Source organism: Accipiter gentilis, chromosome 11 (assembly GCF_929443795.1).
Source record: "Accipiter gentilis chromosome 11, bAccGen1.1, whole genome shotgun sequence".
In the NCBI taxonomy this organism is placed as follows: Eukaryota; Metazoa; Chordata; class Aves; order Accipitriformes; family Accipitridae; genus Astur; species Astur gentilis.
In genome coordinates, this window is record NC_064890.1 from 13,541,331 (window position 1) to 13,558,942 (window position 17,612).

A 17,612-nucleotide genomic window follows, 5' to 3' on the forward strand; every position below is an offset into this window, starting at 1 on the left:
AGTTCCAATGTTATTTGATTTTGTTTCTTTCTCTCACGTTCCCACTTTCAAAAGTTCTGTCGTTAGGCGATGTGATAAAACTTGGTCTGCACACCCGCAGAGGAGCTCAAAGAGACAACGGCAGGAGGGGGAGCCCAAATAATACCCTGCCAGGGTTCGTCTAGACCCCTCACTGGAGCCATCAGCCCATCGAAGGCCCGTCTCCAGAAGCTCAGCGCAGGACAGAGGGCAGAGCACAAGGGCAGGTGGGAATCCAACGCACAGAAGGAACACCTTGACCAGTCCCCCCAGGCTGTCCCAGCAGAGCCGTCAGCCCTATTGTCCCAGCGCGAAACCCGCACCACCAGCCATTGGGAGCTGCTCTCCACATCCCCTTTCAAACCAAAGGGGGTTGCTGCCTACGGGTGTGGGACCCATTACGGGATGCCGGGGGAAAGGAGCTCAGATTGCACAGGTCTTACTATGGGATGTTTAGGGCAGAAACCAAGAGCAGGAGAAAGGAGGGGTTTAAATGATTCCGGGATGAACAAGTGCGGGGAAATTGAGGGCTACGGGGATAAAAAGGGCTGGTCATGCGTAAACAGCTGCTGCTCAGTATGCTGCCTGTCCAGCCGTGCCATGCGCAGTCTGTACTACCTTCTTCTTAAATTCCTTTAACTCTCTCCTGGGCGAGGGGCGGTCTGTTCCGCGTGCACACACGGGTCCGAGTGCCAGCCACCGGGAGTCAAACTTCAGGGCATGAGTCAGGGGCACACTTGTCCGTGGTGCCAGCAACCTGAGCAAGCGCTGGTGTGCGACTGAGCATCTGAGTGCCAGCGAAGATGAAGCCAGACTAACCGGTGAAGCGGTGAAGTGGCCTGGGAGCAAGGGGGTGAGCGGGTCTCTAAAGGCCAGCTCTAGGTGAGAAGGCGCCTGCCTATCTGTCTCCAAGGGCAAGAGCACCGCAGGGTGCTGCGCTTAATTCGAGACTGGATTCAAAGAGCACTACCTGGAAGGGATTCAGGAGACCGTGCTGGCTACTGGGCTCATGGAAAAAAAAGCTACAGCCTTCAGGAGGCGTGAGGGCAATGAAATAAAGACAAAAATAAATTAAGACTAAATAAAGACTTTTCGAAGTCTCGTATCATCTGACCTTCTGTTGCTGTTTTGTTATTTAAAACAGGCAAGAAATATTCAAGGCCTGTACAATATTTGCTCTCCAAAAATTTCAACATAACCTTTCCTCTAGATGTCAGAAGATTTGGAAGATGTCTGAATGCATGGCAATAGGAGACCTCTGAACTAATAACTGCAAAACTTTGATCCATGACAATCCATGGAATTCTTTTGTTCAAAATCTAATTCTGGACAACAAAATTGAAATCAAGTTTTTAAGCCTTCAGTTTAATCTAGAGGTCATCTTTTAACAGTATTTCCTATCCACGGTCTTTAGCGAGGAGTTACATAGGGTTGATTGTTTTCTTGTTTTGTTTTGGGTTTTGTTTTTGGTTTTTGGTTTTTTTTTAATACTTACACTCTAGTTACAAGACACAGGATGGCAGTTATTTTTATATTGAGGAATTCAGCTTTTTCTAGCTCAGGACCTACCTCTTACAAGATCGACATCGATGAGGTCTGGTTTCACATGTCCTGTTTTCTTTGGTTTGTTTCTCAAACCCTACAATAGGCAAATATTATCAAAATACATTCATGCAGATGACAGGCATTACAAAAGAAAAAATAGCGATGTGGTCAGTAATTGTATTTAACCTATACTGCTATTAAAAATTCAGACAAATATGTCAACTTCATAGATTTAAAGTACTATAAAATAAACATTCCACGGAACAAGGCACAGTAAATGCCTTTTACACACTTTACAATCTAAACAAAACCCAACCAATTACTGACCCACTAGGTAATTTTTCAAACATAGTTAAGCACCGAACACTCATCTCCCATGGTTTGGGATTATGCAGAACAACATATGCACACGCTTGCAGGAATTAGTAATGCACGTATATTAGGTTTTCAGAACTTTTGCAAAAAATTACTTTCCTGAATCTCTTTTCTCCTTAGATGTCTAATTAAACTTCATAAAATGCTTACTTGGCAACTCCTTAATTCCAAACCTATATAGCAAATCATGTTGTAATGCAAGAGCCGCGAATCAGCAAGTTCCACTGTCAGAAATCCAAATGCTAGAAAAGTATTGAATTTTTCTTAAAACTGAATATAGATTAGCCTATTAAAAAGAGGAGAAAAAACTCCCACACGATAAGAAAGCAACATGAAAAAAAAGCAAGCTTATTTTATCTTTTAGAAACAGCATCTTCCTTCACTGAAGAGCCAAACTACCTTGCAAAACTTTCAAGTTTGTTTTAATGCTAAAATGTGATGCTGTACTCTCAAGTCTCAGAGATAGCTGTGAGTTTATTCTGGTTAGCCTTTAGATTGGTCACATCAGCCAGTAATGATTCCACAGAGTACAATTCATACAGAGTAAAATATAATATTTCAAAAAAATATTTGGGGTACAAACAGAATTATGATGGAAGTGGTTTAATTGTTTTCATTCAAAAAGCAGTTAAATTCATTGGTGAACTGTAGATTCCCACCATTGTCATATTTCGTACAGGTATAAAAACATTTATTGCTTAAATGTAAACATTAAATTCAGATGAAAGCATAAAAATGAAATTATTATCAAGGAAAGAAAGATCAGTGGAATCTGGTAGTGTAGTCTTCATAAGAACAATGTCGAGCAAATTGTTCAAATAGGTACAGTGCAGCTCAAAATATTTCTCACATCTAAATTCACCTGGATTTATTTTTCATGCTGAAATAAAAACACAAAAAAAATCAAACTGTTCACAATGAACTAGATATATAGTCATCACCTGTTGTGTCTATTACAAAAAGAACAGTTTGCTTGAAACAAAACAAAATTAATACATAGAACTGAAACACAGATAGGACAAAATGTGCTCCGAGGATAACAAATACAGAAAACCAGTTGTATTGTAGACTTAAGACTGCTGTTCTGTAAAATTCTTGCACGTTAAGCTCTTTGCAGCGCTTAAAACTGCAGTAATTTTATATGGAATGAGAAAACAAGCCTGTAATTAGAAATGGAAATTATTATAGCTCTAGAACCAGCTACAGATCCTTGTGAAATCTTTCATAAGTGAGCCATTCTATTTCATAAAATGAGCTAAAGCTTAAAAATAAAATGCTGAATGATATAATAATTTTCAAATATATTACTGCTTATGGGCCACAAGATTTTTCTTGAAAGTCTAAATAAAGATGTATATGCCTCTTAGAAGAAATAACCGCCTGGAAACACATGCACAATCCTAGGAAAAAATTACCACTGTGGGTAAAATTATGTTTTAATTTTAACAAAAGAATTCTGCAAAAAATAAGTCAATAGTATAACTTGACGTATCTTTCATAGGAAAAGAAGCGGTAACACATTCTTTAAAAATGCCATCGGTCAAATCTCAAATGCTTTCAGTGTCCACGGACTACACTGAAATGGTCATTCTGCTTTTTGCCACATGTGGTGAAAGAATTCCAGAAGCAATTTCTCCACTCTCTTAATGCATCACAAGTATCTGTGCTCTATATATATGTAGAAAACCAGCAGTATTTCAAACTAAGGCTAATAAAAAAAAAAAAATATTAATAGCGTTTTCAGACTGTTCAGGCCCATCCAGTTAGTTCATGTAATTCCTATTCAGCACCAAACACATTTCAGCTAACTAACAGCAAAAATAAATTTTAAATAAAAACGCTTAGGAACAGTTGCTATTGTTGTAACAATTCTCTTGCAATTAATCTTACTAGACTCTGTTATAGTTCTAACTACACCATAAATCTATAGTATCAGAAACAGGTTTTCTATTACAAAATAACGATTCTTTAGATTTCAGTAGAGCTCGTTCATAAACAGCACCGTCGCAGCTGTGAGACTGAAGCGCTCATGTGCAGTACCTGACCTCAGCAGCCTGCCTCAGCGTTGCCGTTACTACACTAAGCTCGGTCAACAGGCGCTCGGACAGAGACCATCATTAATTTGTTAGTTACTGGACTCCCGAGCCAAACGAGATGCATTCTGCGTGCGCACAAGGCATCATCTGCAGTAAATTACCTCCCCTTAGACAGCAGTTACAAGAACTTCTGCCGTGACGGCGGCTGGCTTTCACGGTGGCGGAAAGGACCCCGAAAACAAGCGACGCGCTAGGGTCCCCGTTTGCAGTCAGCCGTCCTGCTCGTCGGGAGGATTTCTGGACGCCCTCCCTCCTCCGCACGCTCGAGCCGAACGCCAGCCCCGCAGCCGGCTCCCGCCTGCAGGAACGGCGCCCGGAGCCGTGCTCCCGGCGAGACCCGCAGAGCGGGGCGGGGGGCGGGGGGTGCCGGCTGCGGGCTGCAGGCCCGGCCCGGCCCGGCCCGGTGCGCGCCGCCAGCCACGGGGCGCGGTGGGGGGGTGGGGGGTGCTGCAGCTGCGCCAAGACGCGGGCCTCGGGTTGAGAAGCACTTCGAAAAACACCGTCAGCCCCATGTTCCCCCTCAGTTCGTCCGGAGATTTTTTTTTTTTACATTTTGTTTTGTAGGGGAGCCGGGGAACCCTGCGGTTCAAAGTCAGCAGTGGCGGTTTCCACCTCATGCACACGCGTCCGCCTAGCACATTCTGCTCTGCTACTTACCTACTGGGGAGAGGGAAAAAACACGCAGAGAAACTGAAGCGAGGCACGTTTTGCTAAGGTTAAGAATTAGCAACGCCTTGAAACTCATGCAGCAGTAGCGTATTTCTTGTGTGCGGTATTTGAAGAAAAAATGTTAATTGCAAGAAAATGTTAATTAAATTAACGTACGCAGTACGACATAATATACAATCCATAAATCTGTTACGTATAGGATTGATTTCTTTTTCTCCAAAACAATTCAGCAACGTGGCAGACATTGATGGCACTGTTAGTTAAACCAAAACCCAAAGAACGCTGTTAAACTGCTTGTTCAGGGAAACAAAGCCTGAAGTACTTACCAGTCTAATAAACTGTACAAAACAATGACAGCATCATAAAGGAGGAAAAGTAAACTGCAGGTATAAGGTAACTAACTGAAAGTAAAGAGAGCTCAGATAACTGACATCAGAATTCATCACAAAGAAAACTGAAAGACAGAGGTACTAAAACAACTAAGCCCTGGCTTAAGATAACTGAAAAGAAAAAAAACAACACCAAACATACTGAGACACAGAAAGATGCAGCACACTAAATGCTGCAGAGTTATTAATTACATAAAATAGAGCACAGTACAACAGTTACATATGGTTACACTCCACAAGTCTAGTTTTACTTTACCAGTATTAAATACTAACACATACATTGTAAATTACATCAGTGTAAATGACCACAGACAGCACTGCTGATAACTGGCCAAAAAAAACCACCCCAAACCCAAAACCTTTAAATGCTATAATATTGTATTACCTTTATTTCTCTTTGTTCTACTGATTTTTCCCATATTTGTTGATCATATGCCCCAATCTAAAAAGAACACACACACAAAAAAAATCTGCATTAGGTTTTAAAAGACATTGACCAAAAAAAAAAAAAAAAAAAAAAAAAAAAAAAAATCAATCAATCTTCAACAAGACAAGCACGAAGACAGCAGGTTACTTCCTTGGGGAGACTTGTTTACAAAGAAATCTTTATCATCTTCATTCCATCTTGGCTGGACTGGATCTAGCTGATCTGTAAATGAGTTGCGATGGAGGGGAGAGGTGAGCGACCAGATAGCCTTAGCCTCATCTCATGACTTCTGCAAGCCAGAGGACCAGGAAGACAACGCTCCCTCCCACCTCAGGTCAGGATTCCAGTCTCCGTACTGACGGAGAGCAGACCTACGGCAGCAACACTGACACAGTCTTTCAGCTAGAGAAAAGACCACGCGTATCTAGTTGAACCCATACCTTCAATTACTTCATTGTTTTTTAAATCATCTCCCTCTGTATTTCCCATTCCATTCCACCCACTCCTACAGCTACACTGTCTTTAGCTTTATCTCTTAAGATTGCACAGCAACAAAATACATGGTCAGGCTGGTAATCAACCGGGTTACAGGCCAGGGAAAACTCAAAGCATACCAGGAAAACGCACTTTCGCCACGGAAGCACTGATGAAATAATGTTCCTAGTAGACCCACTCCCAAATTTGTTCACTCTCATTAAGCTGTTAGTCTATTTATGCATGAAACTCTTCTAAAGATCTTAGTTTTGTCTAAACGTGAACAAGTTTTTCGTTAAAAACTTGGAATACAAATGAATTGTCTTCTCCTAGGCTCTAACCTCACCACAGCATTGTAGAAAACTTTGTGCATTTGTAAGAGCAGAACCATAGAAATACTAAAGGTTGATCCTGCAAACACTTCTTAAAATCCTAGCACTAAGACCAGTTTTGATGAGTTCTGTCATTTTAAATAACCATCAATACAGGTAGCTACAGTTAACGTAAGAAATTATTGTGCACTTGTTTACACAAGAAAGCTACTCTATGATTGTCAGATATTTTGAAGAAGGGCAACCTTAAACTTCAGGAAATTCACATGTAAGATAAAGTGACATGAACAAGTCAATATATGAAACAATATATCCAAGTTTTCTAAGAAGTTACCAAAGATCATCAGATTGCTTTGAACTCTGTACAAAGAGTGTTTCTAGATAATATTCAATAACGATCTCTTTTACTGTGTCAATTTTAAAACCCTTCCATCCCAGCAGTTCTACCTAGACATATACACGCATGTGCACACACATATGCGTACAACACTGCTAGATATCTGAGTTTGCTTCATGTCACAAACTCTGAGCAGTTAAGTACAAGATCACTTTTAGGTCATGAGGGAGAGACAGATGCACTTCCTGAGATTCAAAGTCCCTTTGCTGACTGTGCAGAGAGCTGGTACAAGCAGCTTAGTCCAGACACCTGACAGAGGGGCAAGAGGAACCCCCATCATTTGAGCAAACCTACTTAAATTCAATCTTACTGCAAGAGTATGTATGACTTCTCATTCCAGTCCGCAAACTACAACAGACATAAAAGGCCTGAGCACGAGTGCAACTTAAACCATAAAACATTGTTCTAATTTGTCTCTTACTATTTCAGTCTTCAGTGTTAAATTAGAAAACATTATTAAAAAAAGAAGTCATTCCTGGTTAAAGAGAATCTTTTAACCAAGGACCCAACATAAATGCAAAAACATAACCAACCAGGAAGCTAATAGGCAAACATACCCATAAACAAAAAATCTAGAAGCATCTTCTGTACCTCTAAACCTGACCCATCGGGGGGGAGAGGGGGGGATTTAAAAAATTCTAATTTATAGCACTAAAGTCCAAAACATATCTAAAATTGGAAGTGAGAACAGTGAACTGAATTACTCACTCAAATTTAATTATTTCCCATTCACACGAGCTAAACACCCAAACAATTTCTATAGTTTGTTACCTTTAAACTCTGAAAAAATATATCTACTGGCTTTTTGGTGACAATAATAAATACTTTGCACCTCTCATTTGGAAAAAAAATTTAGACTGTGGAAAATAATTAGGGAGTCAGGCACTGTACTGGGCAGAATTAAGCACTTGCTACAATTAAAGTAATTAAACCAAAGGAAGTTTAAGAACTAACTCCACCTGGATAACAGCCAGCAATTAAAAAGTCAGTATCCTGAATAACCACTCAACCCAGACATTTATATCTCATTGTTCTGGCTTTTTCTCTAAATACATTTTAAATAAAATTTCAGGCCTTCCTGTTTTTGATGAAATTTACTGAGAAGAGCCCTGAGTGAGGTTTTTGTGCTGCATAATATTGTGTCCTCTACTCCTCACATCCAAAAAAGATTTCTTTCTACAAAGACAGAAAAGGGGATGCAAGTCTGTCTCCCCCTCAATTACGCAAGAAACAAATGCGGAAGGAAGCCTTTGTGCCAATAAAGCTGTAAAGCAAACTCTGTATTCCTAATTCCATTCATAGCTGAAACTGGTGTAGAGTTGAAAGAGTCTTTAAAAGAGCGTTCTTCTTTTAGACAAATAACAGACTGTTTGTTAAAGGAATTCTGGGAAACACAGAACCCAGAAGACATCTGAGGCAAGGAAGTTGAATGATTTAAAATTTGACTTAGTTATATTTTCCTATAAAAATTTCTTCTCCCTCAAGGCTAGGTAGCAGCTTATGTCTCCACAAAAAGACAAGAAGTAGGGATTTTGCCATTCATGTTTCTCTTTTAACTTTGCCCCATAAAGCAATTCTTCCAGCAGGAGGTAAAATGAGAGACCTAAAACAACTTTAAGGGAGATGGTCTTTTACAACCCTTTTATTAGACTACTGCATCTGGCCAATCACCTCTGATCAATTATTAAAATCTGAGCACAGGGCTATTAAGTAAAGGTGTGCTATTCCAAACTGAAGAGTTAAAGGGATAATTACAGACAGCAAGTATCATGATAATCTGTCACAATTTTTTTGGTTTTTTAATCTACCTCATTTCACCTCTCTGTTTTAAGAAAGTTTTACAAGCACTTTAGGGAGCAGGCGTATGCACTCAGCACATGAAATTTAGACCTGATACTCAATTTCCCTTCTCTCCATCTGCATAAGCATCCCTCTATATTTCTCTTGCAAGTGCATCAGCAGGAAACACAGAAAAACAAAGGCATCGTTACGAAGTAGCATACTGGCACACTTCATTTCCCACATTAAACAAAAATAGGTAGAACTAGTGTTACTGAAACAAGGCAAGTAAAAAACATCAGCATTAATTTTTTTCCTTCTCTACCTTATGTCAGGAAAATACACTTACAGTTTGTGAAACATACCTTGCAGAATTCATTGAAAAGTGTTACAGTTTAGCTTGTCAATGAAAAACATACAATGATTACCAGGTGCTAGACACCTGTATGAATTAAATTCAAGAACATAATTCCTGAATGAATTCAAGAATGTAAGTTAATACTAGCAAACCTTCCCAGTTTTAAATTATTGAGAGCACGAGTCAATTCCATCTTCAAAGAGTTTTGATTTACAAGTATTTGCATCTAAATTATGTTTCATGTTAAATCTAAATATTAAGTTGTCAAATGTTTGCATGTAGGCTCTAGCTCTTGGCTATTCATGCAGTTCTTTAAAATTGAACATACCTGCAGGACACTGAAAATTAGTCTAGCATCTAGCAATACCGAAGAAATTAAGCTCTAAAGGCAAATAAAATGAAGGAATAACTTTCTAGAGATAAGATCATTCATGCTTCCACCCTGAAGAATTTAAATATACACAAAAACTTGATCAAAGCAAGCTTTCCCTCAATATGCAACTGTCCCCAGGGCCCATCTGCAGGTGTTCAAGCATCCTGTGCCTGGAAGTGTTAGGCCAACATTAAGTCCCCAATCAACTCAACTACCTACATACTCCTGAACCCACCAACTCTACCTGGAGTCTCATTCATTACAGCTGCAAGTTCTGCAGTATCCTTCAAAGAAAATTTTAAGTACAAAATACAAGGGTCCAAATATTGTCCAATTTTTAAGTATACAAGAATAAGTAATACTTTTAAAATCTGTTCAAGACTTAGTGCGAGACTGTTTGTATAATAGCTTGTCACTGACATTTTCAATCCACCAGGGCAGTCTACAACCGGCAATAGACCTTTCTTTTTTGCAAACTATACAACACAACATCCCAATTCTAATCTGATTTATCACAGAAATTTATTATAATTTATGAAATAGCTAATCTAAGAGGATCTGAAATTTGTATTCTATAGCATTTTTATTTATTTATTAAGATTTGGCAGAAAATAAATTAACAAAATAAATCTCTCTAGATCTTTTTAAAATTATTTGTTAATCCAAGTTAGATAAGGAGCCTATCTTATAATTTTTAAATGCAACTTTCATCACCAGCATCAACAGCAACACAACCCTGTTGTAGGAAACTTGTCAGTAATATCTTACAGATATAAAAAATTGTTGTATAACCTACCTGTAGCAGAACTAGCAGATATTATTTTATACACATTTAGTTTAAATTATGCATCCCAGGCTTCCTCGATGCCAAGATTCTATCCAGTCTACCCAAACCAGTTACCTCTAAAATGTTCGGTTCTCAAGGCACCGTGCCTCAAAAAACACTAAGTAAAGAAGATGAAAGGAATTCTGTTCCTTTATGTGTTCGCAGAATTAACAACTATTCTGCAAGCAGCTATTAATATTTTCAGCATATAAGGGATTACATGCAAAGATTGAAAACTCCGCCAGTTGTCTTTCACAATGGAAAAGTGGGGGTTTAGCATCCTAAATTAACTAAGTGTAATAAACTTCAAACAGGCTTTCTAGAAAAAAAGAAGTTTCCTCACACATAATTAATTCTAAAAAAAAAAATATTAACTCGTATGTGACTTAGCATGGGATATTAAGCTACACAATTACACATTTGATAAAACTAAACTCACCTGACAAAGGTAGCTCTTTACTGGAAGATTAAATAAGTTTAAGATCCTTTTTAAGTGCAGACTCCTTAAAATGTTTTCTGGTTTTGAGAGATATATGCACCTCTTGAAATTACTCAAAATAATTGTACTTATTCCTTCCCAGTCAAATACCTCAGAAAGCATTTGATCACATTTCTTTATATATCTAAAATTTGTTTGGCACCTGTACAGTTTGGTTTTATAACATTAAGAGCAATTAGGCTAAGTAAAAACTAAGCTATTGAAAACACAGCTAAGTTTTACTTCAAATAAAGCCCAGTGCAAAGGGTTTCTGCACTGTGTAGTATTTCTTCCCAGTGTCTTTCATATAACAAGGCAAATGTGCATCAAGATTGAATTTGAGCTTTGTGAATGACACTGATATTCACTTTAAGCTAATGTAGCGATGGTATCAACCTGTAGCCCAATACTCACAAGGCCTTCTGATTCTAATGGAATCGATCAATATTTCAGGAGACATTTATAATTTATGACCAAGCAGACTAGCAAAGATTATAATCCTAAGAATACATAGTATTTCCTGCTGGATCTTAAAACTTTAATGTTTATCAATAATGAAACCTGCATGCTAAGCTTTGCTCTTTAAAACCTCTAAACACTTTTACAAGCAACATCACAATAGTATTACAAATCCAAACGATACAAGATACAGAGCTTGGTAAATAAAAAACAAAGTTGCTTCCTTGGACTGTCTACCAAGGAAATTAAGAGTTTAACACCTTATTAAAATATTTAGTGCTAAAATATTAGCTAATATGCTTTATTAACTTTTACAGTCCAACATTCTTCAAAAAACTGTATGATTTTATTAATTTTAAGATATCAATATATAATTTCTATAGATGTAATATTAATTTTTAAAATATCCTTTAAAGTGCTTTACATTTAGTTTGAGTTTAGTTTCAGATATTAGACAAATAATTTCTCAGTTTCTCAAAACTCAGAACAATATGATTACAAGTTATTTTAAAACTCATTTCTTACATGAACTTATCCCCATTGCAGCAAAGGCAATAATCTAGTAGCTCAGCAGTATAATTATCTCTGTTGTAGTAGATTTCTATTGTCAGGATGATTTTTTTCAGGATGGTTTTCATTTTCAAGGGTGGTAGAGTTTTTTCAACTGTGTTTATGGTGGGTATGTGGACCGGACAAGCTAAGCTAAGACAAGCTTGGCTAATAAACCAGACAGAAATCACTATATAATAGCTGTACACTATCTGCTAATAGCGAAGAGTTTAGTAACTTTTAGTCAAATGGAGAAGGACAATGAAGGGCTTAAAGCTGTGTATCCTGAGGTGCAGAGCTTTGGATTTATGACTGCTGAATTGTTACCTCTGATCACTAAAAGATTCTGGGACTCCCCTCCCTTGTCCCTGTTTGGCACCAGAGGGACTGCTGAAACCAACTATTCAGAGTAAAATGAAGCAATTCAAAACTTTAAGAGTTATTTTTTATTAACTGTTTGAATTGCCAACTAACGACCTGCTTAAATTCTGGCAATAACTGCAACAGCACTGGACTTACAGCCATTTCGCTGAACAATAATTTCACCAAAGCATACTTCAAAGATACCGTCCCTTTCAGAGTACAGTAATAGATAATCAAATATTTATCAACTATGTATTAATAGTTTTCCTGTATCATTCTTTACAGATTAATTCTTCATAACATCAGTAAGCCCTACTTATTGCCCTGCATAGTAGTTTACAGATTTTAGCATATCTACTACAAACACGAAACATCTTTTTTCATCGCACAATTAAACATAAAGGAAAATTAAATACATAAGAATAGCTAGAAACAATTTGCAGGTTAAACTAAATGAGAGTACAGGAATAACTAACACCTACTCTAAGCCATTTCCTAGTGATGTGAACTAAACACTAGGGGTAACTTCAGGTACCATTTCTTTGGCTTAAGTGGACGATAGAGCAAAACCTAAAAAGCAGCACAAACTGAATGAGATTCCATCTCTGTCATTAATTGCAATTAAGTGCAATCCCTTATAACAACATTTACTCATCTTCAAATTTCAAACTAAAGTCATCACAGAATCGCACAGGTTGGAACGTCTGGGGGTTGTCTAACCCAATCTCCTGTGCAAATCAGGTCAAGTTACGGCAGGCTGCCCAAGGACTTATCCAGTAGAGATCCAAATATCTCTGAAGACTGAACATTTCACAGCCTCTCTGGGATCCTGTCTCAACAGTTGGCAAACATCACGTTAAACATTTCTATCCTTATATCTAATCAGAATTTCCCACATTTCAACTTATGATTATTGCCTCTCATGCACTCCTGAGAAAAGCCTGGCTCCATCCTCTCTCTCCACGGCCTCCAGAGCAGTAGTTGTGAAAACAGTAAGCTCTCCCCTTTGCCCTCTCTTAAGACTGAGCAAACCAAGATCTCTCAGACTCTTTGTATGTCACATGCTTCAGCCCCATAACAATCTTGGTGGTCCTCCACTGGGCTTGCCAAAGAATGCCAATGTCTTTCTTGTACCAGACAGCCCAAAGCTGGACACAGCACCCTAGATGCTTTCTCACATGACCTGAACAGACAGAGGGGAATAATCCCTTCCCTTGACCCACTGGCTACACAACTGTTAACACAGCTCGCTCACTCTCCAAGTGTTAAGGATTTAAGACCTCTGCAACACATTTTTTTCTTTAAATGATTATGTATTTGCACAAAATAAAGGAGCCTCAAGATGTAACTGGGAAAAGAAAGCCACTCTCACAGCTTCATTATTCAGTATAATTCCCTGAAGACCACTGAAAATCCAGCAATTTCACCAGCATTGCAACTAGGATTTTAAAACAGCACTGCCCTTACGTCCCTGATCATTTTCACTTCCCATGGCATACTTTCCTTGTGCCAGCACATTCATCTGGGTGGCTGAAAGATCAATCAGATCACTCAGGAAGAGAAAAGAAAATTGTAGGTTATAGTTTCACAAGGCATAATGAAATGACTCGGGAATCAGAGAATCCCTCTGAAGACAGAGCGATTTCAGCTCTTTGCTCTCCTCCCGCCCGCCATTAGGTTCATCTCCTTATAGACTCACAGTTTTAGTTTTAACTGCATTAGTCCCCTGACCAAATTCACCAGATAAATACATGAAAGTCTGTGGGAAGGCAAAGCAGGCATGGGAGCCAACAGACAGGCAAAATGCAAGCCTGCTTCGTTCAGCCCCAGCACCAGTTTTTGAGTGATCTTTTGCACGAGGTTCAGAAACTTGAATTTTGCCTCACCAAAACAAGGTGCTGCGGGCAATCCCCACTATTTGGTCAGATGACAACTTGAGTACCGAATGCCAGCACTATGTAGAAGGAAACTCTTCTAAATATACTCCCCCCCACCCCCCAATGCTTTCACAAATAGCCAGCTCCAATACTTGTCAAGTTTTGGCACTTGAAGACAGGCCTTGCTGAATGCCTTTTTGTAGTTTCGGCATCCAAAGTTGTAGGTAATATGGCCATACAGCCCAACCATTTGGCAAAAACTGGCTTTGGTGCCAGGGTCACCAATGCATCATGTGAATTCTGTGCCAAGAAGGAAATAAGGTGGTTTCAGGGAATGACATAATTTTTATTTCCTCCTTTATTAACTTGGCAAGTATAATCTTGGACTAATGAACTGTAAGACACTGAATATTATGGATCTTAAAGCAATGCAATTAGAAGTCTAATTTTGCCCTTTAAAGCCATGAGAGAGAAAACACCTCATTTGTTTTATTGTGCCCTTTAACAGCCATACCCAAGGGACAGTTGAAACAGCAGAAAGCTGCATTGGCGAAGTTAACTGATAAGCAATCAGGTGCAGGATTCGGGTTCAATTCATTAAGTTCCATTCTGCCTTTCCCTACAACCATCCCCAAGAGAAGGAACAACATTATTCTCTCCTCCAATATTATCAACAAATTTGTATGAAGTTCCCCATTTTAGCAGCAAGGCTTCTGTGAGGATTGAAATTCAGAAAGTTATTAAGGTAAATCTACATATAGTCTCCAAACTGGAAACCAGACCAAAACTTGCACATCTATTATCTGTAAAACTTGAAAGTATTATAAGAAATTAATGCAAAAAGTTTAAGTTACAAGCAGTATTTTAGATTACCAATTTTATTACTTTTAACATCAGTTACTGTTACTAAGGCAATACTTCAAGTATGCATAAAGTATCAGTATCAGAAAGGTACATCATCAGATACTGAAATTTTTAAAAAATACTTGTGGGGGTGTCAGATTTTTTCAGACGAAACTTTATGATGGTTTTCTCCATTAAAGTAATCAATTACAAATCTGAAGCAAGTTCAGTATTCTAGCAGATACACATAATCCTAAGGATATTAACTAACAAAGCACATATATGTGAATATTAGCTTGGTAGCTGTCTGGGACCAAAGTAATGAACCATTCCAGAGAGCAATGGAGACACCCCTGCCACACCCTTTTATTGCAAGAACCAGTGCAGCAGAAAGTGTTGACAACAAGCTAGACAAACCCTGTATGACAAACAAATATCTCAGCATTGCGCTCCCCAGTGCACCCAGGAGCACAGCAGCAGTTTAATTTATTTTGCTTTCTACAGAACCAACCTATATCTAGCAGGATTTTTCTGTTCAGATTTCATGCCTTGCAAAAGTATTCGTACCATACCAGCTGGGAAACACAAGCTATCACTGGGAATAGTAAAGCTATGTCCACGCAATCTTATATCTCAAACAACAAGCTGGTATAATACACTATCTGAAATCTTACGATCCAACTTAAAGTAACTAAGAATTCATTTTTACAAGACAGTAATCAAGACCCCCAATGCACTAAAAGCAGAGTAAATCTATTGCAACAACAAAATACAAGTTTACATAATAAAAGGTCTGACCTTTTAAACAATTAAGCGCATTACTAAATCATCCTTCTGTGAGAAGCTCAATTTCAGACAATAGTATGAGTCATATGAGTAAACTTGGTGTTGGGAAAACTTGCCTGAAGTAGGGTTGGAAAAGCTTAATTGCTTAACTCTTTCCATTAAAGAAATACAAAAATGCCTTACTTCTGAGAAACCTTTGAAACTCAGTAGAGAGACATAAAATACACCCATCAAAAAGTACATCCAAAAATACATTAAAATTGAAACCAGAAGAAACACAAGGAGCAAGTTATCTGCTCAATATTTCCTGCCTATATATTTTTCTTCTTTACATATGACTAGAAATATCATAAGTTCTTCATGTTCTTTTTTTAGGGCATTTATACACCAATTCATTAATCTGGAAATACCTCCCCAAAATAACACTTTATTTTCCTCATTTTATCATATAGGCACGTCATATCAGTTTGATCAATACTGACTGCAACCCTGGTTCTCTCTTGCCCCAGAAACAATGTTTTACTGCCAGAATGTGCTAAGTTTTGAACCTTCCCCACTTTCAATTCCAGTTACTATTGTGAGGAATCAGTGGATCTAAAAAACAAGTTAAGTGGGACAACTTTGATAACTCTGAAATAAAATTTTAAAACTGAAAGCAACCACCAGTTCACAGCGTTCAGTATTTTGCCATCATAAGCAATCACATAATAGAAATGTATCAGAAAGGACAAAAAAATGTCCGGTACCCGCTAACCACTAGCATAGCTCTTCCTGTTCTCCAATTTGAAATCTTTGGTGCAAACAACAAATCCTTGGGGGGGGGGGGGGGGGGGGGGGGATACAGTGTCATGTAAGAGATTTAAATAAACAAATAAAATCAAGGACATGGGTGAAAGAGCCTAGATGTTCCCAGGAAAGGATCACAAACTGCACTACAAAGTTAAAAAGCCCCTTGGGGTCATCAGCCTGATCTATCCAGGAGAACCTTCAATAAATGGGACCTAAGAAATAACAATCTAATTAGCATGAACATTTGCATGAGATGCAACATTTCTTCAGTGCAGCCATTTGTCCCAAAATAAGACTCCACTTCCTCATACCGAAAGAAGCAAAGCCTGCTTGTTTGGAAGACCCCAGTCCACATGTGGATTGCAATTAAATTTTGTTCACACCATGGAAAATGCTGACATCTGGTTTATGCAAGATCTTATCCCTCCTGAAGATAGTCCAGTCTTTCATGAAGCAACAGGAGTCACCTCATCACAACTCCTTGCCATAAAGGCAGCATGCAATTCCTGGCCGAGAAGACCTCTGTAAAAGCCTACAGAGGCTCATAGCAGAAATATTGTTGTTGCTATGAATTAAATAAATGGAAACGTGTGTGAAATCACTGGAAAAAAAAGACAGAACAAGGGTTAAAAGAATGACTTGTACTGATAATGAGTAATCCTGTTAGGAGCAGTGTCCTGGGAAAAGTAAAATTGAGGAGTAGGTTGTTTATATGAAGACCAGAAGGCCTGCCCTCTGTAAGATCACAGCACAGTGACTCATGAGCAGAAGATCCTGCCTTCCTAACATCAGGAGGATGGAAAGTTGGAGCATATCACATATAGGATTCCTTTTCCTGTATGACCGACAGGAAAACAGACATGTATTTTAAAAAAAGAAGAAAAAAAAAACAACCAAAGAAAAACAGATAACAAGCATGAACTTCATTTAAGATTTATGAAGACTTCAGACTCTTTCTTCCATCAAAGGACCATTTAAATATAAAGCTGAATACCATAAAAGATCTGTCCAAAGACTAGTTCATCATCACCAGTGAAACAACCTCAGAGACGTGATGAGGATCGGATAGCCAGTATCTCTTGCATTGCACAAAAGAGGTCCTGGCCAGACCAAATACGTGCACAATCTGGTCCTTGTAAGTATTATCAGTATGACAGTGTGACAGTGAAATTTATGAGAAGGAATGGAAGCTGGTAAAATCAGCATCACTTGCCCCTTCCATAAGATCCTGCATTGAATTTTGTTACACTAAATCTATAATAAGTCATCCTCCAAATCTTTAAAAAATAGGACTGGACCTGCAATCAAGAAACAGTTCAAAACCACAGTGTAATACCACTGATACTTTTACAAAAATACTTTACAAAACCAAAAAATCCTCATTAAATTCTGAGTTATTTTCCATTTTTT

At 38.3% G+C, this 17,612-nt stretch overlaps 1 protein-coding gene across 5 annotated transcripts in view; it reads right to left on the reverse strand.

The window, feature by feature from the left end:
* The window catches only part of PHTF2 (putative homeodomain transcription factor 2), a 71,865-nt gene that overhangs the window by 36,973 nt on the left and 17,280 nt on the right, over nucleotides 1-17,612 (reverse strand). For all 5 annotated transcript variants that reach the window (XM_049814041.1, XM_049814040.1, XM_049814038.1 and 2 more), the window contains exons 3-4: nucleotides 5,478-5,534; nucleotides 1,588-1,657 (exon numbers count right to left, since the gene is read on the reverse strand). In XM_049814041.1, coding sequence (XP_049669998.1) covers nucleotides 1,588-1,657; nucleotides 5,478-5,534 — 127 coding nt within the window. The remainder of the gene's footprint in view (nucleotides 1-1,587; nucleotides 1,658-5,477; nucleotides 5,535-17,612) is intronic.